The sequence below is a fragment of the Nycticebus coucang genome, chromosome 17 (assembly GCF_027406575.1).
Source record: "Nycticebus coucang isolate mNycCou1 chromosome 17, mNycCou1.pri, whole genome shotgun sequence".
Lineage (NCBI taxonomy): Eukaryota > Metazoa > Chordata > Mammalia > Primates > Lorisidae > Nycticebus > Nycticebus coucang.
This window is the reverse complement of record NC_069796.1, coordinates 72,241,733-72,267,532: the sequence shown is the minus strand read 5'-3', so window position 1 is coordinate 72,267,532 and position 25,800 is coordinate 72,241,733. Positions and strand designations below refer to the sequence as shown.

At 37.0% G+C, this 25,800-nt stretch overlaps 1 protein-coding gene across 2 annotated transcripts in view; it reads left to right on the top strand.

The window, feature by feature from the left end:
- Positions 1 to 25,662, top strand: part of PANK3 (pantothenate kinase 3) — a 31,932-nt gene extending 6,270 nt beyond the window's left edge. For both annotated transcript variants that reach the window (XM_053566926.1, XM_053566927.1), the window contains 6 exons: positions 4,194 to 4,546; positions 7,540 to 7,793; positions 10,358 to 10,534; positions 14,119 to 14,242; positions 16,573 to 16,698; positions 18,141 to 25,662. In XM_053566926.1, the coding sequence (XP_053422901.1) occupies positions 4,194 to 4,546; positions 7,540 to 7,793; positions 10,358 to 10,534; positions 14,119 to 14,242; positions 16,573 to 16,698; positions 18,141 to 18,191 (1,085 nt within the window). In that variant the 3' untranslated portion in view covers positions 18,192 to 25,662. The remainder of the gene's footprint in view (positions 1 to 4,193; positions 4,547 to 7,539; positions 7,794 to 10,357; positions 10,535 to 14,118; positions 14,243 to 16,572; positions 16,699 to 18,140) is intronic.
- The last annotated feature ends 138 nt before the right edge of the window (positions 25,663 to 25,800 follow it).

Sequence of the window (25,800 nt, the reverse complement as noted above, 5' to 3'; positions counted from 1 at the left end):
CCAAAAAAAGAAAAAAAAAGAATGCTAGTATTCAGATGTTTAGAAACCTGGGAGCAGTTGCTTTTGGGTGAAAATAGAAATGGCGTGAACTTTGAAACTGGTAATGCTTTAGCTTTGTAGTTTGCTTCTCAAATAACATTTTTATATTTGTATATGTATTTTGACAACTATATTTATTTGACACTGTTTAGCACTAGGCACTGAAGGAAAACTTGCAGATTATGTAAGTAGAACCTGCATAGTTGACCACCTCCCTGCATTGACCTCCCCCTTAAGCTGACCTAATTTTCACAGACCAGACATGAACCACATACCGTATCAGCACAGTAGGCCTAATTCTTTCTGTTGACCACCTCTGTGTGTTCACCACTTTGTTACAGTTCCTTCAGTGGTCAGCTTACAGAGGTTCTATATATTTTGAATTTTAGAAGATAAAGGTTTTTAGCTTAATAAATCTCACCTTGTACAAATTTTCGTGTCTCAAAATGTACAGTGTGGCAATAGGGATTTCTACCCTTCCTCTGGAAATACAGAATCAAACTTACATAATTTGTTTTGGTTATATAGTATCAGGATTCCTTTGTTTTATATGTATCTGATGCCCGCTGAAAAGTGTCCTAGCAACATGTCTTCAGCAGACTGGGGCTTTTCTGAAGGCTTCTCTTTGGTTATTAGCAGTGGTTCTCAATCTTCCTACTTCCTTAATACAGTCTAAAGGGGTTGAGAACCGCTGGGTTATAGGTTTATTAGATCTGCTTCTATTGTTTCCTTTGAGTGTATTTATTCAAGCGAACACTAGGTGTAAATTTCCTCGGTGACTGTTAGTATTGCTGCCTGCTTCTATGAAGAGGGTGGCGGGTGGCAGGCAAGGAGGTGATCTGTGATTTCTTGCATGAATTTCTTAAAGCGGAAATTCTAGATTTCTGGATAAGTGGAAAGCAAAACTTAGTGATACCACATTCTTTTTACGTGGGGGTATATTACTGTATGGTTTCTGTAAATGGCCTACCATTCATTTGAAGAGTGTATACTTAAGATGGCCTTTATTGCAGCCAGCCAACAAACTGGAGAGAATTTAGTCAGTTTCTCCTGCTTCTATTGCTTCTTCCTTATTTATACCAGTGTAAAGGTAACAAACATACAGTGCTTCTTTGGGGTCTTGCTAACCCTATTTTCCCAAATTATGGTCCAAAGTCATTTTCCTTTTTTAAAAACTTCTTTTTAAGATCTGTGATTTGGGGCTGAGCGCAGTCACTCACACCTGTAATCCTAACACTCTGGGAAGCCAAGGTGGTGGATTGCCTGAGCTAGAGCCAGACCCCGTCTCTAAAAATAGCCAGGCGTTGTGGCAGGCACCTGTAGTCCTAGCTACTTGGGAGGCTGAGGCAAGAGAATGTCTTGAGCCCAAGAGTTTGAGGTTGTGAACTGTGACACCGTGACACTCTACCAAGGGCTACAAAATAAGACTCTTGTCTCAAAAAAAAAAAAAATCTGTGATTTGGGTTTCAAATATAAAAACAAATGAACTATTTCTCCAAAAGAAGATAAGGAGAATTATTCTTTCATATTTAAAAACATGTAATTTTAGTAAATGTGTAAATTCTAAAATGCAGAAATGTGTAAAATCCTTTCTCATTGAACAGTATGTCCCTGGTTTTCTAATGGCACACACTCGTCAAATAAATAAAATGTGAATACTTAACAAAACATAGTAGGATATTAGAATTGTCCTTTGATTTTATATAAAAACTGTTAATTTTTTTGCCAGGCATTATTTTATAATCTATGTGTCTTAAGTGTTAAATTATTTTTGAGTTTCTGTCATAATGGCTAAGATCGCAGAGAATAGAAACAGTCTTTCTAGAAGGAATCTGGTCCCTGTCACTTATTAACAGTTTGACCTTAGGCAAATTTCTAATCCCTGTCTCATTTACATGTTGTGAAATAGTACACACAGTAGAACAAGTAAAGGAGTATTGATTAAAGATTAAATGAGCCAAATCATGATTATTGCCACATTTCTGACACATGATTAGCATTTCTGGCGGATAGTGAGCACATGGTGAATGTTAACTTTTAGTTCTGTGGAAACTAAATTTAGTTGAGCTTCAAACTAATTAAAAAAATTAGAATTTCATTTACCATACTGATTTTTTCCCCCCAGCTTTGGAAACTATGGTAAAATGCTACCTGTAACTATGTAAAAATTATGGCCAATAAATGTAAAGAACTCTCACTGTAGAATTCATTGTCATAACATGAAGGAATCTAGTACCAAAGCCAGTGAGTGTCTTTTTTTATGTACATATTCAGAGAAACTTCTCTATTAACAGACTATAAAAATGATCCCTGAAAGGACAGTCTTAAAGCCAGTGATTCTCAAGTGCCATTTAGAGCTGTCTATGGTAGAATCTTCTGGATGTATACAATGTATAATTTTTTTTTGTGGTTTTTGGCCGGGGCTGGGTTTGAACCCACCACCTCCGGCATATGGGACCGGCGCCCTACTTCTTGAGCCACAGGCGCCGCCTACAATGTATAATTTTTAATAGCATCCCAGATCTTTTTTTTTTTAGGCAGAGTCTCACTGTCTTGCCCAGCAGCCTCAAACTCCTGGATTTAAGCTGTCCTCTTGCCTCAGCCCCACCAATAACTGGGATTACAGGTGCCTGCCACAACTCCCGGCTAATTTTTTTCTATTTTTAGTAAGAGACAGGGTCTCGCTCTTGCTCAGGCTGGTCTTAAACTCCTGAGCTCAAGCAGTCCTCCCCCCTTGGCCTCCCAGAGTGCTAGGATTATAGGTGTGAGCCACCTTAGCCAACTTCAGATCTTTTAAAGATTATTGTCCAGCACCTCTGGTGTGAAGGGTCAGGAATCTATATTTTTTAAATGATAATGTAGGTGATTTTGATCTTGTACTTGATGTATCTTAAACAACCCTTGTGCATTCTACATTCTGCCCCTAAGTAGCTTTCCAATTTGCAGTAGGCAGAGTCACTCTCTTGCTTAGAACAACAATAACGATCCCATTGTCTAACCAGTTCAGGCCTAAACTTCTTATCCTAGTATGCAAAGCACTATATTGACTTACACCTCTTTGCCTTGAGCAGGCTGTTTTTGCTTTTAGTATTCCCTACATTCTAATACAAGCATTCTGTTAATCTATACTTTGTTGTTGTTGTTGTTGTTGTTGTTGCAGTAGTTGCAGTTTGGCAGGGGCTGGGTTCAGACCCACCACCCTCTGTATATGGGGCTGGCGCCCTTCTCTGTGAGCCACAGGTGCCGCCCTAATCTATACTTTGTATATAATTTTATTTTGCCTCATTCTTATGTATTTAAATTTCCTTACTTGATCAAGCTCTCCTTCAAGCAGTAAATTTATCACTTTCACCCACATTCCTATTCTCTGGTGTAGAGAAAGTACTCAGTAAGTATTTATTGAAGGGGATTAGAAACTAAGATCCAGAGAAATTAATGGCTTTTCCAAAATCATACAGCCCAGTTACAGGGTGCCAGGTTCCAAACCCAAAAGACACTGCCTGCCAAAATGCTCGTCCCTAAGTAGACTTACCTTCAACATTAACAGCTAATTTTATTTAGCCAGATAATATCAAAGAAAGTAATACTTTCAGCGATCAAAGAAAAAGGTTTCTTTGTTTTTGGAAGACATAGGTAGAGTGCCATGGCATCATCATATCTCACAGCAACCTCTAATTCTTAGGCTCAAGTGATTCTCCTGCCTTAGCCTCCCAAGTAGCTGGGACTACAGGTGCCCTGATAATTTAAAAGATTTCTGAAGTAATTATAGACCAATTTTTATTACATTAAAATCTTTATGGAAACAGATTTTCAAGCCCTAGATGGTGAACTATTTATTGAAATAAAATTGGTCCAAATGTTTCCCATCCCCTACGGCATGTGATAAGCATTTAATAAATGAAAAGAAATGCCTACTAAATCAGGAATTATTAATAAAAGGCCCTGGGCTATCTGTAAATGTCTTTATGTTACACATTTTTAGAAAACACACAAATAAAACTTTGAAGAGAAAAAGATGAATTGCACATAGAAGACATGTGTTTAATAAGTAGTATTGACCGAATGCATGATTCATAATAAAGGAAATTTATGGCTCATTAACTAGTTCCTAACTTGTTTCTAAAATTTGATAAATATGTATTTTTAATTCACAGCTTTCCCATGGTTTGGCATGGACATTGGGGGAACTCTAGTAAAGCTCTCGTATTTTGAACCTATTGATATCACAGCAGAGGAAGAACAAGAAGAAGTTGAGAGCTTAAAAAGTATTCGGAAATATTTGACTTCTAATGTAGCGTATGGATCCACTGGCATTCGGGATGTACACCTTGAACTGAAGGATTTAACACTTTTTGGCCGAAGAGGGAACTTGCACTTTATCAGATTTCCAACCCAGGACCTGCCTACTTTTATCCAAATGGGAAGAGATAAAAACTTCTCAACGTTACAAACGGTGCTATGTGCTACAGGAGGTGGTGCTTACAAGTTCGAAAAAGATTTTCGCACAGTAGGTGTTTGTTACTCAAAACCAAAAATTGACACCCATTCTGTTCAAGTTTTTAAATAAAGGATAGGTTTCCACTTAGCATGTTTTTAGGTTAGTTGCTTCTGCAGATACAGGAGAAGTGTGTGTATTCGTGACTAGTCTTTCACTTAAGGCATTTTAAACATCTTTTGGAAATGACTGAAAATTGGCCAGATTAGGGCATGTTGTAGCATTAAAATGTTTGGTAAAGCCTACCAAGTTTAGGACTGTTCTAAAAAAGCAAATAAAAGGGGTTACGGGGCGGTGCCTGTGGCTCAGTTGGTAAGGCCCCGGCCCCATATACCAAGGGTGGCGGGTTCAAACCCAGCCCCGGCCAAACTGCAACCAAAAATAGCTGGGCATTGTGGCGGGCACCTGTAGTCCCAGCTGCTCGGGAGGCTGAGGCAAGAGAATCGCCTAAGCCCAGGAGTTGGAGGTTGCTGTGAGCCGTGTGAGGCCACGAGGAGTTGGAGGTTGCTGTGAGCTGTGTGAGGCCACGGTACTCTACTGAGGGCCATAAAGTGAGACTCTGTCTCTACAAAAAAAAAAAAAAAGGGGGTTACGGTGAATTTGGCAGTATATAAAGTCAGATATAAATGGATCTTGAATTATTTTCACTAGTATTATCCTGTTTTCATCATTTTAAAATTGTATTGATTGATTAGAGAGGGAGATGTGGTCTTGCTGTGTTGCCTAGGTTGGATTTGAACTCCTGGGATCAAGTGATACTCGCACATCAGCCTCTCACGTGCAGGCATGTACCACCAGGCTCAGAATATTATTTATATAGTCATTTCTTCCAGAGCCATTTCCTTCCCAAACCCCAAATTTGGAAGCCAGAGTGTTTTGGTTCCTAGATAACCTGGATGAAAATCCCTGTTCCTTTGTTTCTGGTTTTATGCCATAATGCTGCCATGTTCCTGTCTCAAAGGGAGTGACTTGAATAAGGGAAGAAGACCATAATTATTGGTTTGAATTATGTGCTGTCGGGGGTTTGCCAACCTTTCGGTATTTTCCATTAAAATAGAGATTCAAAGTTGGTATGTGGGGCTACTAAAATTTGTTTTCCTGGAAAATATAGATGTTTAAATTCTGAAAGTAATTTAAGAAAATTCTGTTAATGAAATAAGTAATCACTTAACCTGGCTCACATGAGTGAGGCCCTTATAATTTGAGGTTGTTTAAGGATACAACTTTAATTTGACTGCTCTTTGTTTTGGTAGATAATTGCTTTGGTATTTAATGGAAAATACCAGAGGTTGGCAAACCTCTAACAGCGCATAATTCAAAACAATAATCACCTGCTGCTTTGTATTGGTAATTTGAACATAGGTTTCATAAATTTGAGACCAGTTTAGACATGTGACTGCCAGTTTTCTTGCCAAAAACAGTGTCCTTGAAGCCAGCTTTCACCTGGCCATTGAAGATACTGGTATCCAAATATGGTTCTAATTTTTTTTAAATATGTAACAATAGGCTTGGTGCCCATAGCACAGTGGTTACAGCACCAGTCATATACACTGAGGCAGGCAGGTTCAAACCCAGCCAGGGCCTGCCAAACAACTGCAATGAAAAATAGCCAGGTGTTATGGCGGGTGCCTGTAGTCCCAGCTACTTGGGAGGCTGAGGCAAGAGAATCGCTTCAGCCCAAGAGTTTGAGGTTGCTATGAGCTATGATGCCACAGCACTCTACCAAGGGCGACACAGTGAGACTCTGTCTCAAATGAAAAAAAGTAACTATATTTTCTAATGATGTTCTATAAATATGGCGCTGTTGATAGTCATGTATCAGGCAAATATCTAATCATCTAGCACGTGTACTAAACACTGGAAGAACACAGCCAGTATTAAGACAGTGGAGCTCTCAAAGAGTTTTATATGCTATATCACACAGATAAGTAAATTATAAGCAAAAATATAGTGCATTATAATTAATACAATTCCAATATTTTTTTCTTTTTCTTTTTCTTTTTTTTTTTGGGAGATAGTGACTCACTATGTCACCCTGGGTAGAGTGCTATGGCGTCACAGCTCACAGCAACCTCAAATTCTTGGGCTTAAGTGATTCTCTTGCCTTGGCCTCCCAAGTAGCTGGAGCGACAGGTGCCTGCCACAGTGCCCGGCTATTTTTTTTTTATTGTAGTTGTCATTGTTGTTTGGCAGGCCCGGGCTGGATTCAAACCTGTCAGGTCCAGTGTATGTGGCTAGCACCCTAGCCGCTGAGCTACAAGCGCTAAGCCTGCAATTCCAGTTTTAAAAAAGCGCTATGGGAACACAGAGGAGTGGTGCTTAACAATTCCTAGAGAATTGAAGAGCTACCTAAAGGAAGTGATGTCTAAACTGAGATATTTTGTAACATACTCTTTATTAGCCTGAAATGAATTTAGTAATTTTGAACAACACACTCAAACTATAATATAAAGGCAGGACATTAAGGTGTTTATGTATCAGTAGGTTGATTTGCTAGTGTGAGTTCACTCAGAGGACATAATGAAATAGATGTATGCCCCTATGCCTAGATTTGTGAATACCAAAGCTACAAATGCAAGATTGATATATAGTATGTTTCATTGGAAAACCAGATACCATAAATGGCATTGCTGCTGGTGACATGACTCTCCAAGATGCCACGCAACACTTAGTAAAATTCCAAACAGTAAGCAGCACAGTATTCCCTTAGTTGGTATGGTGGTTGAATTCTTAGCAAATTTAGTATCTATTAAAACCATGTGAAGAGTACTTGTATGTACACAAGGTAGATAAGATACTTTGTCTTTATTTAGGCTCATAATTATAAAGAAATTTTCTAGGCCAGGTGAGTCTAATCCTAGCACTCTGGGAGGCTGAAGTGAGAAGACTTGTGAAAATGTGATCTTCAAATTTTGTGACTTAACATGAAAATAACATAGTACAGTTAAGTATTTTGACTTGAATGTTGTCCTTTTTCTCAACTTAAATTTTTTTCTTTTTAACAGATTGGAAACCTCCACCTGCACAAACTGGATGAACTTGACTGCCTTGTAAAGGGCTTGCTGTATATAGATTCTGTCAGTTTCAATGGACAAGCAGAGTGCTATTATTTTGCTAATGCCTCAGAACCTGAGCGATGCCAAAAGATGCCTTTTAACCTAGATGATCCTTATCCACTGCTGGTAGTGAATATTGGCTCAGGAGTCAGTATTTTAGCAGTCCATTCCAAAGACAACTATAAACGAGTGACTGGGACAAGGTAGTAACTTCTTTTGCCTTACTGCAGCATTCACATTATTTTATCCATAGAAGTTGGGAGATTGTTAATGCTAATTTCAACCTGTTGTCAGTGCTATTTTCATGGAAGATAATCATGTATTTGTGCAACAGCAAAGTATGTAAGTGTATGTTAAAATGTTGCAGGTGGTATCTTTTTATAAGATAAATATGTAAGGGGTGGCGCCTGTGGCTCAATGAGTAGGGCGCCAGCCCCACGTGCCGGAGGTGGTAGGTTCAAACCCAGCCCCTGCCAAAAAACCACAAAAAAAAAAAAAAAAAAGTATTTTAAAAAAAAATAGCTGGGCGTTGTGGCGGGCACCTGTAGCTCCAGCTGCTCGGGAGGCTGAGGCAAGAGAATCGTGTAAACCCAAGAGTTAGAGGTTGCTGTGAGCCGTGTGATGCCACAGCACTCTACCCGAGGGCGGTACAGTGAGACTCTGTCTCTACAAAAAAAAAAAGATCAATATGTAAGGACTCAAACTAAAGTTACTAAGTTTATTATTGGTCATCATCAGTTTAGTGGTAAGTGTCACAATTTCCACAATTGTAAGAGTGAATTTTTATCTAGAAGATTCAAATAGCAGCTTTCCCAGAATATAATGGAAGAGCATTGACTTGGAAGTGACAATGTTCTATTGCTTCCAAAACTATAATTTACCTATTCTTTCTTTCTTTTCTTTTCTTTCTTGCTCTCATCGACCTGGGTAGATTGCAGTGGCATTATCATTGCTCACTGCAACCTTAGACTCCTGGACTGAAGCAGTCTACCTGGTTCAGCCTTCCAAGTGCCTGGGACTACAGGTGTACACCACTACACCTGGCTCATTTTTTTCTATATTTGTTAGAGACGGGTCTTTTTGCAGTTTTTGGCCGGAGCTGGGTTTGAACCTGCCACCTCCGGCATATGGGGCTGGCACCCTACTCCTTTGGGCCACGGGTGCTGCCCAAGAGACAGGGGTCTTTCACTTTTTATAGGATGAATTTAATGTGAACTCCTAGGGAAATAACATTAATGTTCCCAAATAGCCCATAAAATTTTCTATAATATTTGAAATATGAATGTGAAAATATTTAAAATTTTTCCTTGTGATTCTCTTATTCTCTTAGATACTTGGTAAACTTCTAAGGACATGGAGAAACTCCTGTCTATTATAAGGAAAGATTTTGGGGATACTGTAGTTTAATTTGTAAAACAAAGTCATTTTGATTTTAAAGTAGTGCTTTTTAAATAATACTTAAATTTAAATAGCACTTTATTTACATGGTGATTAAAAGTCCACCTCCATTGTAACTCTCTGCCAAAGAATTACACCCTAGTATTACCTATTTCCATTGGTAAAGACAGAACTTTGGTCTGTTAACTGAATCCAGCAGGGATTCAGGGATGGGACCTGCTAGAAATTTAGGTAAGATGAGGGAGCAAAGGTTTTGAGTTTAGGCGTTAGAAAGGCGTGATTTCATTTTATGAACATACTCAAAGAAAATAGAACCAAGTAAATTTTTGCCATTAACAAGATGACTAACTGGATATAAATTTTCTCTTTGTATTTCTGTTTACTTAGGTTAAATATTCATGTATTATTAATTTTAGTCCTCTCAGGCTAAGTGAGTAAGCTTTTCACAAAATCATTTCCTGGAAGCCATTTAAAATTACAGATTTTCTCCTTTTGATTCATATGGTACTAATTTTTAACATTTATCCCTTTTAACACACACTGACACACGTGTGTATTTGTGTGTGTGTGTGTGTATATATATATATATTTTTTTTTTTTTTTTTTTTCCAAATAGAGTCTCTGTTGCCCTGGGTTGAGTGCTGTGGCATCATCATAGCTCACAGCAGCCTCAAATTCTTGGGCTCATCCTTCCTAGTAGCTGGGACTACAGGCACTTATCCCAGTGCCCAGCTAGTTTTTCTATTTTTCACAGAGATGGGGGTCTCTTGCTCAGGTTGGTCTCAAATCCCTGAGCTCAGCCAGTCCACCAGCCTCTCAGCCCTGCAAAGTGCTGGGATTCCAGGCACCTATCCCGGTGCCCAGCTAGTTTTCTATTTTTAGTAGAGTCGGTGCGGGGATTCCAGGCACCTATCCCAGTGCCCAGCTAGTTTTCTATTTTTAGTAGAGTCGGGATCTTACTTTTGCTCAGGTTGGTCTCAAATCCCTGAGTTCAACCAGTCCACCTGCCTCAGCCTCCCAAAGTGCTGGGATTACAGGCATGAGCCACCACACCTGGCTACAAATATATTTTTAGCAACTACAAAGTATTAAGGTATTAGATGAAGACTTTGTAAGATATTTATAAAGTTCTTCCTGTCTTCATGTTTCCATCAAGTGATTTTTTCCCCCCTTTGGTGTATTCTTTGATCTAACAAGTTTGATTTTACCAGTTTTTCTTGCCCTTGTTCATTATATGAGTATTTTAGTACTTAGCACTAGTATTTGTTTTTTTGTATGTGTTTATTAAATAAATTATTAATCTACCTTTTACTTTGGAGAAAGAATAACTGTGTAAATGCAACTTAGCAAGTTTGTTTCTTTTCTTCAGCCTTGGAGGGGGTACCTTTCTGGGTTTGTGCAGTTTATTGACTGGCTGTGAAAGTTTTGAAGAGGCTCTTGAAATGGCATCCAAGGGTGACAGCACCCAAGCTGACAAGCTGGTCCGTGATATTTATGGAGGAGATTATGAAAGATTTGGTCTGCCAGGTTGGGCGGTAGCATCTAGGTAAGTTTAACATTTATGTTATTGAATTTTTGTAATTCAAATTGTTTGTTGAGGTTTTGGAGAGCAATCTACCATGAAGTTGTAAAGGTGCTTTCAGGTAACCGTTTTAGGTTCAAGTTTTGAGCACTGATGTATTTACTAGCCGAGCATTGTGGCAAGCACCTAGTCCTAGCTACTTGGGATACTGAGACAAAAGGTTCAACTCCTTGAACCCAGGAGTTTGGGGTTATTGTGAGCTATGATGATGCTGTGGCACTGTACACAAGATGACAGAGTGCGATTCTGATTTTAAAAAGTTTACACTGAGTGCACCCTATAAGAAACCACTTTTATTCATTCTTGAGTATCCTTCCAGTGTTTCCCTATACAAATACATATATCCCTATTATCTTCCTCTTTTGCTATACAAAAGATAAAATACCATGATGTAGGATACTGTATGTACTCTAAACTAGTGGTATATCCTAGAATTACGGCGATTGTTGTCACATGCTTATTTTGTAAATGTGTAGTCTTATCTGTAGGGTATAAATTCTTTTTTTTTTTTTTTTTAGGATATAAATTCTTAAAGTAGGATTGCAAATGCATATTGGTAGTATTGCCTTCCAGAGGAGTGATAACTATTTTTCACCCTAACCAGCAGTAGATGAAAAAGCTTGTTTATAGCAGGCATCCTCAAACTTTCTCAACAGGGGGCCAATTCACTGTCCCTCAGACCATTGGAGGGCCGGACTATAGTTTAAAAAAAAAAAAAAAAATCTATGAACAAATTCTGTGCACACTGCACATATCTTATTTTGAAGTAAAAAACAGCAGGAACAAATACAATTCACACCAATTCATGTGGCCTGCGGGCCGCAGTTTGAGGATGCCTGATCTATAGTTTCGCATGTAGTATGCTGTCAAATTTTTGCTAATCTAATAGAGAAGTGGCATCTTAGAGTACTTTTAATTTGCATTTGTCTTACTAATAGTGGGGTTAAGAACCTTGCATATTTTCTTTCCATGAGTGATTATGTTCTACTTTCCTGTTGGATTGTTACCCAGTTGAATTTATCAGTCTTCTATGGCTTCACAGTAAGTCAGTCTTCTGCATTCCAAATATATAAAGGAAGTAAGCCTTTGTTTTATATTTTGTTTTGTTTGAGACAGAGTCACCGTGTCACCCTTGGTAGAGTGCCGTGGCATCACAGTTCACAGCAACCTCTAACTTTTGGGCTTAAGCAGTTCTTTTGCCACAGCCTCCCAAGTAGCTGGGACTACAGGCGCCCACCACAAAGCCCGGATATTTTCTTGTTGCAGTTGTCGTTTAGCTGGCCTAAGCTGGGTTTGAACTCGCCAGCCTCTGTGCTTGTAGTCGGCGCCATAACCACTGTGCAATGGGTGCCGAGCCAGTTTTATATTTTGATCTTTCATTTACTTACCATTTTTATCTTGGGATTTTATCATCAGGTACAGATCCAGCTTTTCATTTTTTTTCGGAAGGCCCTCATATCTAATAGTCCATCTTTATTTTACTGATTTAAGAAGATTTTTTTTAATCATATACTGACTTCTTTTCATTATCCTGTTGATACATTAGTACTACACTTACAGATGTACCAGGGCATAAAAGCATGATTTAATGTCTAGAAGAGCTACTCTCCCTCCCCATTTGCTTAATTTTGTATATGAACAGTTTTGCAGTCTCATTAAACTTATATGTTAATTTAGGGACAAATAACATCTTTATTCTAAGTTTTGCTGTCAAAGAATTTAGCTTGCCTTTCTGTTTAAGGCTACCTTTGTAGTGCCTTTCAGACATTTTAAAAGGCTTCTATACATTGCTTGTTAAATCATTCCTAAGAATTTCTGTGTTTTTTGTTGTATTGTGTACCATTTTATTTTCTAACTGCTTGTGACTTGAGCATCCCAAGTTCTTTGTTAAGTGTGAAGGTGCCCAGGGGCTCTTCAATAGGAGAGTTTGCCTGGCTCCTCAGTCTTGCTTCTTCCTCACTCTGACATTTGATGTGACTTGTGACTTCGTGAGTATTTTCGGTTATCGTTTCTGTGTGCCTTTGACCTTTAGTTGCCTCTCCCAAAGATTGTGCTTCTCTTTTTCTCTGGTCTTTTTACTACAAAAATACTTTTCCTCATACCTTCTTAACTTTTCCGCCTTACGACAGTGGTGATTTAAGATCTTTTTTCCTTTATGTTCCTAAAGTTGGCATTTGGTTTAGATTTTGTTAGTTTTTTCCCGTTACAGTTAAATGTACTTCTTGCTTTCTTTCACCCTCTAACTAGGCTTGCATTGTCCATTCTGACAGCCTCTAGCAACATAGCAAGCACTTGGTGCCATGTGTTGAAATCATGGTATTTGTATATACTGGTTCAAATGTTGCTCACGCTAAATGCAGTGGCATAATCATAGCTGTAACCTTGAATTCCTGGATTTGGGCCATCCTCCTGCCTCAGCCTCTAAAGTAGCTAGGAGGTGCATGCCTTCACAACTGGCTAATTTTTTTTTTTTAATTTTTTTTTTTGTCCGTTTTTTAATACTTAGATTTTTATTCATTTTATTTTGAGACAGGGTCTCATTTTGTCACCCTGGGTAGAGTGTTGTGACATCATAGCTTACAGCAATCTCAAACTCTTAGGCTCAAAATACTCTTGCCTCAGCCTCCTGAGTAGCTGGGACTACAGGCACCTACTACAACCCTCAGCTAGGGTTTTTCTTTTTTTTTTTTTTTTTTTTTTTTTTTTAATTTTTTTAAACAGAGCCTTAAGCTTTCACCCTAGGTAGCGTGCTGTGGCATCACAGCTCATAGCAACCTCCAACTCCTGGGCTCAAGAGATTTCTCCTGCCTCTGCCTCCCAAGTAGCTGGGACTACAGACACCCGCCACAATGCCTGGCTATTTTTTGGTTGCAGCCGTCATTGTTGTTTGGCGGGCCCGGGCTGGATTTGAACCCGTCAGCTCAGGTGTATGTGGCTGGTGCCTTAGCCGCTTGAGCCACAGGCACCAAGCCACAGTTAATTTTTAGACCAGCTCTTGTTCAGGCTCGTCTCAAACTCCTGAGCTCAAGCAGTCCACCCACCTCAGCCTTCCAGAGTGCTAGGATTACAGGCCTGAGCCATCACTCCCAACCCTATTTATTTTGGGACAAAATCTCATTCTGTCACCCTGGATAGAGTGCAGTGAGTGGCACCATCTTAGCTCACTACAACCTCAAACTCCTGACTTCAAACAATCCTCTTGCCTCATCCTCTCATGTAGCTGGGACTATAGGTGTGTGCTGGGCTCATTTTTCTATTTTTGGTAGAGGTGAACTCCTCCTGCCTTGACCTCCCAGAGTGCTAAGATTACAGGTGTGAGCAACTGTGTCAGGCTTAATTATATAACTTTTTGGAACTTAATTTTAACTATAATTCTTTAAAAGGTACTAATGTATCTTTGTGTCAATTTTTGTTAATTTGTTTTTATCTTATCTCTGTTTTTACTCTTTTGATCTTAATTTTATAAAAAATATCTAGGTCATAGGTCTGCTAATACATAAAATGTGGCTTGTTACCAGCATATTTGACTATTTTTTATTTCTCTGCAGTTTTGGGAATATGATTTATAAAGAGAAGCGAGAATCTGTCAGTAAAGAAGATCTGGCAAGAGCTACTTTAGTTACTATCACCAATAACATTGGTTCTGTGGCACGAATGTGTGCTGTTAATGAGGTAAAAAAAAAAACAAAAAAACTTTAATTATATGAAAATGTGAATTTGGAGTTTTGTGCCCTGCTAGAGGACTTCTTTTTCCTTAACGTGGCCTCTAAGATTGAGATCTAGTCCAAAAGTAGCCGATAATACAAACTGAATAGGATATAAAGATGTTTAGAATTTAAAGTTATACAGAAACCTTTCCAGAAACATATAACCTAAATTTCTTGAGGCTGTAAAGGAATCTTTTTTTCTAAGCATAAGACATTTTGAGATAACGAATGAAAGCCGTTTTACTGTTAATACTGTGTTTGATTAGTGAAATACTTGGAAGTTTTCTTACTGCCCTCGGCTTCTTTACAGTGCTGCCTTGTTGCATATGGATCAAGCAGCATTGTACAGGGCTATGAAGGCATTGAGACTTGTTCTTCATGTGGTATTTGAGGGTTTGTGTATTGCTTGCTCCAAGAACAGTGTGAAAAGCATATACTGTTAGATTGGTCATCTAGTTGGGATATAATTCCACCTTCATGTACTAGACATTTGCCCATTTAATTTTTATAAAACTCAAAAACTATATGAATTGAGAAGTTTGCTTTTTTGAAGGAACCCTTTATTTGTCCATTCACTCATTTATTAATTGAGCAAATATTTATAGAATACCACATGCCAGGCATTATTCTAGACACTTGGGGTATCTCAGATACCCCAGGAACAAAGATTTCTGACAAGTCAGTTGTTTAGTATGTATTAGGTGATAAGGCCTGTATTTTTAAAAAAGAAAATTAAACAGGGTAAAGAAGATTGTGAATGGGACAGAGAATGGCATCAGGTACTAATCTGGGACCTTTGTTCTTAGCCATGTATATCTACATGTCCACTGCCCAATTGACTTAACGGTAATTAAGGCCATGGTTTACATTGACAGACTCAGTGAACAAAGATTTTTACTTAAAAGTCAACATAGTACTGTACTGTAGTAATAGAAGTAAATTTTCTGGAGATTGAAACACTGGTTATCATGGAGGCACCTGAGAAAATTAGCATGTGTGGAATTTTAACAGAAATGACTTGATGAATCAGTCTGGGAACAGAGACTGCTAGAATCCAAGGGGTTGACTATGTGTGCCAGTACCTCAGTCAGTGTTACTCTTCAAAAAATATAGTACAGCTGTTTGTCAGTGTTGAATGTGTATTTCAGTATACAGACATGTTTACTGCTTATTTTACCCTAAATGCATTTTTAAATAGTTGGCTTCATGGCTTGGCCCCCGTAGCACATTGTTGACGATGCCACAGCCATATGCACCGAGGTTGGCAGGTTTGAACCCAGCCTGGGCCAGCTAAACAACTGCAACAATGATAACTGCAACAAAAAAATAGCTGGGTGTTGTGGTGGGCACTTGTAGTCCCGGCTACTTGGGAGGCTAAGGCAAGAGAATCGCCTAAGCCCAGGAGTTCGAGGTTTCTGTGAGCTGTATCACCATGGCACTCTGCCGAGGGCAACATAATAAGACTCTGTCTCGAAAATAAATAAATAAAATACTTGGTTTCATTCCTTTAATCTCATCAATGATATCTCTTCAAATTGCTTTCTTAGATGGATTATTTATTGGCTTTTTTTTCTTTCTTTTTTTTTTTTTTATGACTCGCCCTGGCTAGAGTACCGTAGCATCATCACAGCAACCTCAGACTCTTTGGGCTCAAGCTATCCTCATGCCTTAGCTTCTTGAGTAGCTAGGAGCCCACCTTAATGCCGGGCTAATTTTTCTATTTTTAGTAAAGGCAAGGTCTCACTCTTGCTCAGGGTAGTCTTGAACTCCTAAGCTCAAGCAATCTGCCCCTCTTGGCCTCTCAAAGTGCTAGGATTATAGGTGTGAGCCACCACATGTGGCCTATTTATTGGCCATTTTCTAAAACAAATCTCACCTATAATCTTTCCTAGGATCTTTCTAGAACCTTTTATTTTTTTAATAGACTTTATTTTGTGGAACGGTTTTGGATTCACAGTGAAAATTGAGTGGAAAGTACAGAGTTCCCATCTTATTCCTTACACATGCACACACACTCCCCCCCACATACACACACACACAAATGTTGGCATCCCACAACAGAGTGTGTTAAAATCCATGAACTGTAGTCCACATTAGGGTTTGCTCTTGGTCTTGTACTTTCTGTATGTCCAGAATTAACTTTTAAATATTCAGGGTAGTGGAGCTGTGAGCCAGTAATGCTAATAAAAGGTAGTTATTTACATTTTAAAATGACTGTATTTGTAAATGTTTTATATTATAAAATTTATCTAATAATTCCTTTTACAAGTTGTTTTCTTTGTTCTTTTCTTTTAGAAAATAAACAGAGTTGTCTTTGTTGGAAATTTTTTACGTGTCAATACTCTTTCAATGAAACTTCTGGCATATGCACTGGATTATTGGTCAAAAGGTCAACTGAAAGCATTGTTTCTAGAACATGAGGTACAGAAAAATATTTCATCGATTTTTTTTTAATGTTCTCTTATTTAAAAATTTTATATATTGCTTTATATTTATTTATATTTATGAAACTACAGATTACTGATTTCTTCACTTCAGTTTCAGTAAAGGGAGTTATTATAAACTAGTAGGCACCCCATTAAAATTAGAATTTCACAGTTTTTCTGAACAAGGGAACAATAGGAAATATGTCGAGTTCCTCAGATACCTGAGGTACATGTGTATTTAGTGGGTATTTTGTTTTGTTTTTAAATGTTTCTTTTCTTTGCTTCCCCCCCCCCCATCACCACCCTAAAATTGCAAACATTAAATGTGAACAATACAAAACTATATGATTTGGCAATAAAAATTCTTCTTAATCCTACCACCGCTGCCCCAAACCCCACCACCAGAAGTAGCCACTGTTAGCATTTGAAATTTTCTTTCTTTTTCTTTTTTTTTTTTTTAGATAAAGTCTCACTTTGTTGCCCTCAGTAGAGTGTTATGACATCATAGCTCACAGCAACCTCAAACTCTGGGGCTCAAGTAATTCTCTTGTCTCAGCCTCCCAAGTAGCTGGGACTACAGGTGCCTGCTACAATGTCCAGCTATTTTTTTAGAGATGGAATCTTGAACTTGTTTAGGCCGGTCTCAAACCAGTAAGCTCGGACAATCCACCTGCCTTGGCCTCACAGAGTGTTAGGATTACAGGAATAAGCCACTGCGCCCAGCCAGCATTTGAAATTTTCTTTAAGATTTTTTTTCTTATTCATTTACTACATCCTGTTAAATTCTGATCTGAGCAATTATTGGTCAACATAATGTTTTGGATTAAGCACATTTAACTTGTTTTGTTTATAATCAGAGTCAGATGATTATATTGTTATAAATAACACATTAAAAAGCTTCCTTTTTCCATTGTCACTGTACCATTCTCATATCAGAATGGTGTGCTCTCTGCAACTCCACAGGGTAACATGCAGTTAGAGTGTTGGGTTAGAGCTGCAGAAAGTTTGTTGAGTGAAAGGAAGGGAGTGAAGAATTACTGTTATAGTCCTGGTAGCTTTGGTATCTAAAAGCAACACGTTAAAAATGTATTTTTTAAAGTTTTGTGTAGATCAGTATGAAAGTTTTGAGACAGGCAGTATTATGGTCCGTTTTTTCACTTCCAGGAAACATGGTCAACAGTGTCCTTTCTGATTGACCGATGTAAGTTTCAGTTTGATAGGCTTATTGGTGTTGCCTGGAGGATATTACCATTTCTCAATTTTTGTGTATCTCAAAACTTTCGTAATGACCCACATATAGGAAGAGTGAAATACAGTAGATTTCCAAATAAATGTTATTAAACAAACAGATTATACAGAAATGTGTTCTTAACTGGTTAATATCGCATGCTAATTTAAAAGCTACACTACATTAACAATTGCTTTAAAATTACACAGGGATACTTTGGAGCAGTTGGTGCACTTCTTGGGCTGCCAAATTTCAGCTAAAGCATCAGGTCTCTCTGTTAATAAATGTCATCCAAGAAGAGCTGAAACCAGAGGCATTATCACATTGTTTGTCACTGGGAACCAAAGGATAAAAGAGTGTCATAAGCTGCTGAATATTGCCATAGTAAGAGAGAACTCGGTAACATGAAGTATTTCTATTTGAAATGTTTTCCCTATTGTATATAGCCAGTGTTGAATTCTTAAATGCAATACAGCCTCTTATAACTGAGCTTTCTCTCCAAAAGATTTTCTTTTTATTTGATGTAGCCACATTGTAGTACTGTATGTTCAAACACAAATTGTCTCAGAAATGTTTAGCTTATGAAGATAATTGATTCTGAATGTTTGTCACAAGTCTTTCTTATGTGTTTTGGTTACTGATGAGCAGAGGATATACCCTGTATTCAAAAATTATTGAAATGGCAATCAAAGATGATTATTTTTATGTGATTTTAGAAATATGAAGGCAATATTATTAATATAGTTTTTTTAAACATATTCCTCTGCCAAAAAGCATGTTTATATGATCTTTCCCCAGAAGTGTAACTTTTCTCAAATGCCATAGTTGAACTGAAATACTATTATTACCTTTTAGCCTGAATTTTAAAATGAACCCTGGAAAATGCACATATTTGGTGACATTGGATTTCTTGTATTTTATGAGTTAATGAATACATGTGTAGAATGTTTACTGTTTTAAGTTATAATTACTTATTTGGGGGTTGATCCAGTGAAGTTCTCCGTCTATTCTGATGGAATGTGGTTTGAGTACCCTGTTAAATGTGGTAAAGAACACAGAACACTTAAGTCCAAACTTAGTTTCTTTTTATTAGATCTGAACCATCAAATCTAAACATCTTATTCTATTAAAAACAGCAACAAAGTCCATTTATTCTACATGAATGTTAACAGAAATCTAAAGAATGAATTTGAAAACTTGGTGGGAATCTGAGGCAATATTACAGAATTGTGAAAGAATCAGTGTTTCATACATTCTGGTGATAAAAGAATTATAATTCCAAAATTGTACATCCTTTTGCCTTGGAATTTATTCTCTATTTTCATTCGTATAATGTTAAAAAAAATTCAGATTTTGGATGGCGCCTGTGGCTCAGTTGGTAAGGCGCCGGCCCCATATACCGAGGGTGGCGGGTTCAAACCTAGCCCCGGCCAAACTGCAACCAAAAAATAGCCGGGCGTTGTGGCGGGTGCCTGTGGTCCCAGCTGCTGGGGAGGCTGAGGCAAGAGAATCGCTTAAGCCCAGGAGTTGGAGGTTGCTGTGAGCTGTGTGAGGCCACGGCACTCTACCGAGGGCCATAAAGTGAGACTCTGTCTCTACAAAAAAAAAAAAAAAAATTCAGATTTTTATGTTGGCAATAACACTGGAAGTCCAGTAGTTCAATGAAGTTCAAGTCTATAGTTTATGGTTTAATTAGGTGAAAAGACTTGGGGGATTCATCTCTCTAAATTACTAATAAATTTGGGTGTACTTTGAAGCACTTAAAAGTGTTAATATTATACAAAGGAAATAATGTGTTTTACAAACCATGATTTTGCTCAGTAGAGAGCAGTTTTCAGTAGACTATCAAGGGGTACTTGAAAAGGCATTTCTCCATGCAATTTTCAAATTTTGTGCTCAAGTATTTAAAATGCAGTTTTGTTTACCTAAAGACCATGAATATATAAGTAATGAATGAGTATTGGGGGGAAGCGTGTAAAGCTAATTTTTTTTTAGAACTTAGACTATTCGGAACTTTGGATTCATGTCAGTAGTTCGGTTTATTTTAAAAGTTTCTATTTGGGGCATCTGTGTAGGTACGAATCTATTTGAACGGTAATAATTATAAGTTTTATACCTGTAGCAAACTATACATTAGCAATTATAGGTTTAGGGCAGTCTTTAAGAAAAAATGGAATGGTCAAAGTCTTTTAATTTGATCACTGTACTTTGGGTAATGTGGAACTATGATTCATACGTTTTGTCCTTTGAAACTGAAATTATCTGCTAAACTGTGTGTAAAGTGAACAACCATCTTGCCACTATTGCTCTTAGCTTTTAACCATGTGGCACCTAGAATTTCTGGAATTGTGGTATGAAGGCTGCCAAGATTATAATTTTTTATTATGATCTGAAGAAATTCCCTATGAGTATGCTGTGGTAAAGAGGTCAGTTATAGTAAAGCCCCAGAGCTCTGTGTTCTTCAGTAGTGCTATCTAATAAAAACAAAATGTGAACCACATGTAATTTTACATTTTTTAAGTAACAACAGGTAAAATTTATTTTAATTACATATTTTGATTTAGCCCAAATATCCAGTATGTTATTTCAACCTGTCATCAATACAAAAAATTATTTAGGAGGGTGTTACTTTTCTTTTTTTTCCCCCCCCCAGTTGGTCCTTAGTCTTCAAACTAGCGTATGTTTTGTACTTAAAGCACATCACAATTTGGACTAACTATTTCAAATGCTCATTAGCCACATATGATTAGTGGCTGCTGTGTTGGACAGCACAGTTCTAGAGCTACCTTTTTAAAATGAAAACTATTGTGTGTCCATCAAAGCTTTCTAAACTTGGCCTCTTTAAAGAACATTTCAGAGGGGAAAAAATAGGAACCTTATTTTTAAAAATACAGAGAGATGGGCGGCGCCTGTGGCTCAAAGGAGTAGGGTGCTGGCCCCATATGCCGAAGGTGGCAGGTTCAAACCCAGCCCCGGCCAGAAACTGCCCAAAAAAAAAAAAAATGCAGAGAGATAAGAAATCATTTATTTTAATGCAGACACGCTATATTTTGACCATTCCAAAAATATCTCATATTGCTATCTTGTCATCTTACTGTAGTATGTATCATTTTTCTAGTGACGCTGATAAAATTATCCAAGACATATATCCCGATAATTCTAAACAGTCTTCAAAATACATTTTCCTTCCTTGAAAGAAATGATTCCATTGACTTAATTTCTAAAATTGACTTATTTCTAAAATTCTAATTGAACTTGAATAGCCAACCTTTTAAAAGTTGAACAGCCAATTTTAAACTAAAGGACTAAAAAGAGACCTTTTTAAATTCATTTTTACTCTTTACACAGGAAAGAATCTTCCTTATAACTGATTCTCAACTTAATTTTCATTCTTAAAAATCTGATAACTTTTTCAAATGTCAAGGCACAGAGTTGTTGATTTGCCATGGGGCTTGGTGAAGAACATAAGATCCAGAATGAATCACCATCCTTACCACTCCCCTCAAAAAGATAGCCTTTTAACTAGAGACTTGAAGATCTAATGCCTTTTAGTTCTACACCCAGACTTAAAGACTAAGTATTATTATTAGACCTGCCATGTAATTTTTAACATGGCAATTCCTTGCTCAACTACTCTAAATAGGTGGGAAATTAGGGGGGACTATTAGTTTGGGTAAGGTCAATATCATTGCCAGTTATATACATGATAATTGAAAGCCCTTGGAGAGGTTTGGATTATTTGCCAAATATTGGACTCCTTAAAAAAATTTGTTTTTGTTCTTGCCTTTGATTGTACGTCTGATTGCTGTTTTTTAAGTATCAGTTCAAGGCCATATCTGCAGCTCAAAATGAAAATCTTCCTCTTTTTCCAGTAGTATTCTTTCCTTCAAAGAGTAGTCCCTTAGGCTTGGTGACCGTAGCACAGTGGTTACAGCGCCAGCCACATAAGCCAAGGCTGGCAGGTTCGAACCCCACCCAGGCCAGCTAAACAACAATGACAACTGCAGCAAAAAATAGCTGGGCGTTGTGGCGGGCATCTGTAGTCCCAGCTACTTGAGAGGCTGAGGCAGGAGAATGACTTAAGCCCAAGAGTTTGAGGTTGCTGTGAGCTATGATGCCAGCGCACTATACTGAGGGCGACATAGTGAGACTGTCTCAAAAACAAAAACAAAAGAAGTAGTCCCTTACATCTTGCCTTGATTTTTAAGATTGCATTCTTTAGTGGAAAGATTAGGTTGACAATAGTTTTCAAATGTTCTTATAACCACTCCACTTACTATACTGTTTTTTTTTCTGTTGAGTCATACTGTTTTTTTTTTTCTGTTGAGCACTTTATGGTTTTTAGTCTATCGCATTTGAGAGTATATAGTTAAGAAATTCTTTAAAGCCACATAAAAACTGATAGAGGATAATTAAAATGGGTGTACATTATTTTGCATTTAACCGTTCTGTGGTATGTGAAAACAAAGCGTTAGAAATACATTGCCTTTTGTAATCTCTTTCACCTCATTTAAAGTGATTTGCCATGAAACAGCAATGATGTTCTATTTCCAAATAAGCTAATGTTTGTTTATTCTAGTGTTTTAATCTAATGCCGAAAGAATTCAGCCAACTTTGTTTCTGTCACAAATAATCTGTGAAAATAATGTGCTTTATATTCCTGCCTGTTTCCAACATTTAAGAGAGTAGTCTCATATTTTCTACTGAGTCTAATAATCAGTAAAGACCAAAAAAATTTTTTTCTTCCTTGAAAGTATTTGAATACCCTATTCAAAATAATGGTGGTGTGAAAGTAAATCTGACTTTTCTGCCATACCTAAATTTTGAATAATTTCTACTTTACAATGGAATGTTTCTTACAGCAGTCCCTGTTATTTGCATTTCCTGTATATTCAGTGGGTAGAGTGTCATAATTGGGTTGTTTTAGAAATAGCACTAGTCACTGGTTATTTTACAGTTACTTTATTTGTAAAATGAATTGGTTTGTTACAATGGGAAATGAGTTCAGTTGTCAGGATCCTGAGAAAGATCATTGCTTTATTCATGGCAGTATGTGGGATATCAAAAACAATTTTTTTCCCAACATTTAGTATCATGGTTTGGAGTTATTAATGCTTATATTTTCATAATTATTACATAATTTTTCCTGGTATATATTAATGGGTACTAGGTTTTGGATTCTTACCAAACCAATAGAATGATATTAGTTATTCTCATAATACTATTTTACTGCCTGTGAGATATATATATGTGTTTGTGTATGTGTGTGTATTTTAATCCGTAAAGGTATCTGGAATTTTTACTGTATTAACTTCAAAATTATATGGGTGTTATAACTTTATCATTGTACAAAAGAAGACATCCCACTGAATTCACAGATGTCAGTAGAATACAGATGTTTCTTGACTTAAAATGGGTCATGTCTTGGTAAACCCATTGTGTGTTGAAAATATCGTAAGTTGAAATGCATTTAATACATCTAATCTACCAAACATAGTAGTTTTTACCCTAGCCTACATTCAGCATGTTCAGAACATTTACATTAGCCTGCAGTTAGGCAAAATCATCTAACCCAAAGCTAAATTTATATTAAGATGTTCAGTTCATCTTATATTGTGCCATATATCATTACCTGAGTGATAATTAAAATACAAAATTCAAAGTACAGTTGCTAGTGAATGTGTATCATTTTTGCTGCTTGGTAAAGTCGAAAAATTAGACCACAATATGTCAAGAACCGTCTGTATTAGATATACTTGGGATTTTTAGTGGCTTTTTTCTTTAAGCTCTTCCTTATTTCTGATCATTTTCAGTGGGATAGATGTGGGATGAACCTCTCCTAGAATTACTTATTTCTTTTGTCCAACACAAAATTTATAAAACAAAAGTTTAATAGTCCCAGCTACTCGGAAAGTTGAGATAAAAGGAATGCTTAAGCCCAGGACTTGCAGTCCAGCCTGGGCAAAGTCCATTACTGAGTAAGAAAGTTGGTGGATGTGTCATACATAGCAGTCATGTCTTCATCAGATCTATTGAAGACCTAAAATACTTTTTCCTTTATATTTGGAATAATCAGATGGACATATCTCACATTTCTACCTTACTATTTAAAATAAATGTAGTAATAAGCTGATAATGGGATTTTAGGTACTACAGTTAGGGGTGTATGATGTGTTTGGGGGCAAGTTGATTTTTTTTTTTCCTTAAGAAAATCTAAAAAATACTTTATTTACATTTTAGCACCTGTAGTCAAAAGGTTAGTTTTCTTTTAGATCTTCAGTCTTTTGGCTGCAACTGCAGCTAATTTTGTATTTAAAAGAACTAATAAGGAATGTATTTTTCAAAGTAGTAAATGAGGTTAAAATCAAGATTTTGAATTGTGGGCTGGGTGCAGTAGCTCATGCCTGTAATCCTAGCACTCTGGGAGCCTCAGGCAGGTGGATTGCCTGAGCTCACAGGTTCAAGACCAGCCTAAGCCAGAGTGAGACCTCATCTCTAAAAATAATCAGGCATTGTAGTGGGCACCTGTAGTCCCAGCTACTCAGGAGGCTGAGGCAAGTGAATCGCTTGAGCCCAAGAATTTGAGGTTGCTGTGAGCTGTGATGCTACAGCACTCTACTGAGGGCAACAAAGTGAGGCTCTTATCTCAAAAGATCTTGAATTGTGTAATTATGCAACTAATTATTTTCCTCAAAATTTCTATACAAAGCATTGCTAAATATGCAGCTAATTAAATTATAGGATATTGCTCATTTTTTAATTTCTAGACCGTCTTTTATACCTTGCCATGCTTATAGTTTCAGTAGTTTTCCAAGAAGACATTTTAGTTTTGATACAATTTGTAAAATCTACATAAAATTTAGCTTTATAATGTACGTCTGAACTTCATCTTGATACCATCTGGCTCAGTCAATAGATGTCACAGGTATAAAGCTATTTTGAAATTTGCCACTTTTCTCTGGGTGGCCCCTTTTAGTTTAATCCACAACATTTGGAAAGAAATGATAACTTTATAGAACTAAAACCAATATCCTAATATCCATGTCCCAAATATAATTAATGGCACTAGGATGTAAGTGATGTTAAGGTGGCTTTGTCATGTCTTATGCATTTATTTTTTATTTGAACTATAGCTAAACTCTGATGTAACTGCACTTGAGTAGCATTTGTCTTAAGTCTGCCCAGTTATTGACTAAATCACTTCTAGATGTTTTTGTGTTCGAATCTAAGAAATCCTCTAATTTGGGGGTTAATTTTACTTAACAAGATATACCATTTCAGTTTAAGTTGCCTTATTCTTTATATTATTATTCTTGTCCAGTCTAAGGTGTATCATGTCTGAATTCTAACACTGAATCTGTGATGTAAAAATGTATGATGTACTACAAAATTTTATTCATAATAAACTTAAGTTATAGTCTATTGTAATCTGTAAAACATTTCTTGTAAATTTGCCTAATTTATTTTTTCATTTATGTATAGTTTCTTAATGTGAATTTTAACATTTGTTGCAGCCTGTTCTATAAACATTCCCATATTCTTAACACTTATTTGCATGAAACAAACTTGGGTTTGGTTTGTTCGTATTACGTGGCCATTAAGCCAGCTTCAGGAACTCTGCCCTCTTTTCTGTAGTTTTAACTTTTTCTAATTTTGTTCATATTCTAAATAAATATTAGAATCATGCCTTTTATTTTCTACTTTCTAAATAAATTCTGAGAAGTTGTTTACTATGTGTATCTTTTTATTTATTTTACATACTGCATGCCTACATTTCCACTCCGACTAAATGTAAGGTTCTGGTTTTAACTGAATTAACTACAATAGAATGTAAACTCGATGAGAGCAAGGACTTTGTAAAGTCCTGTT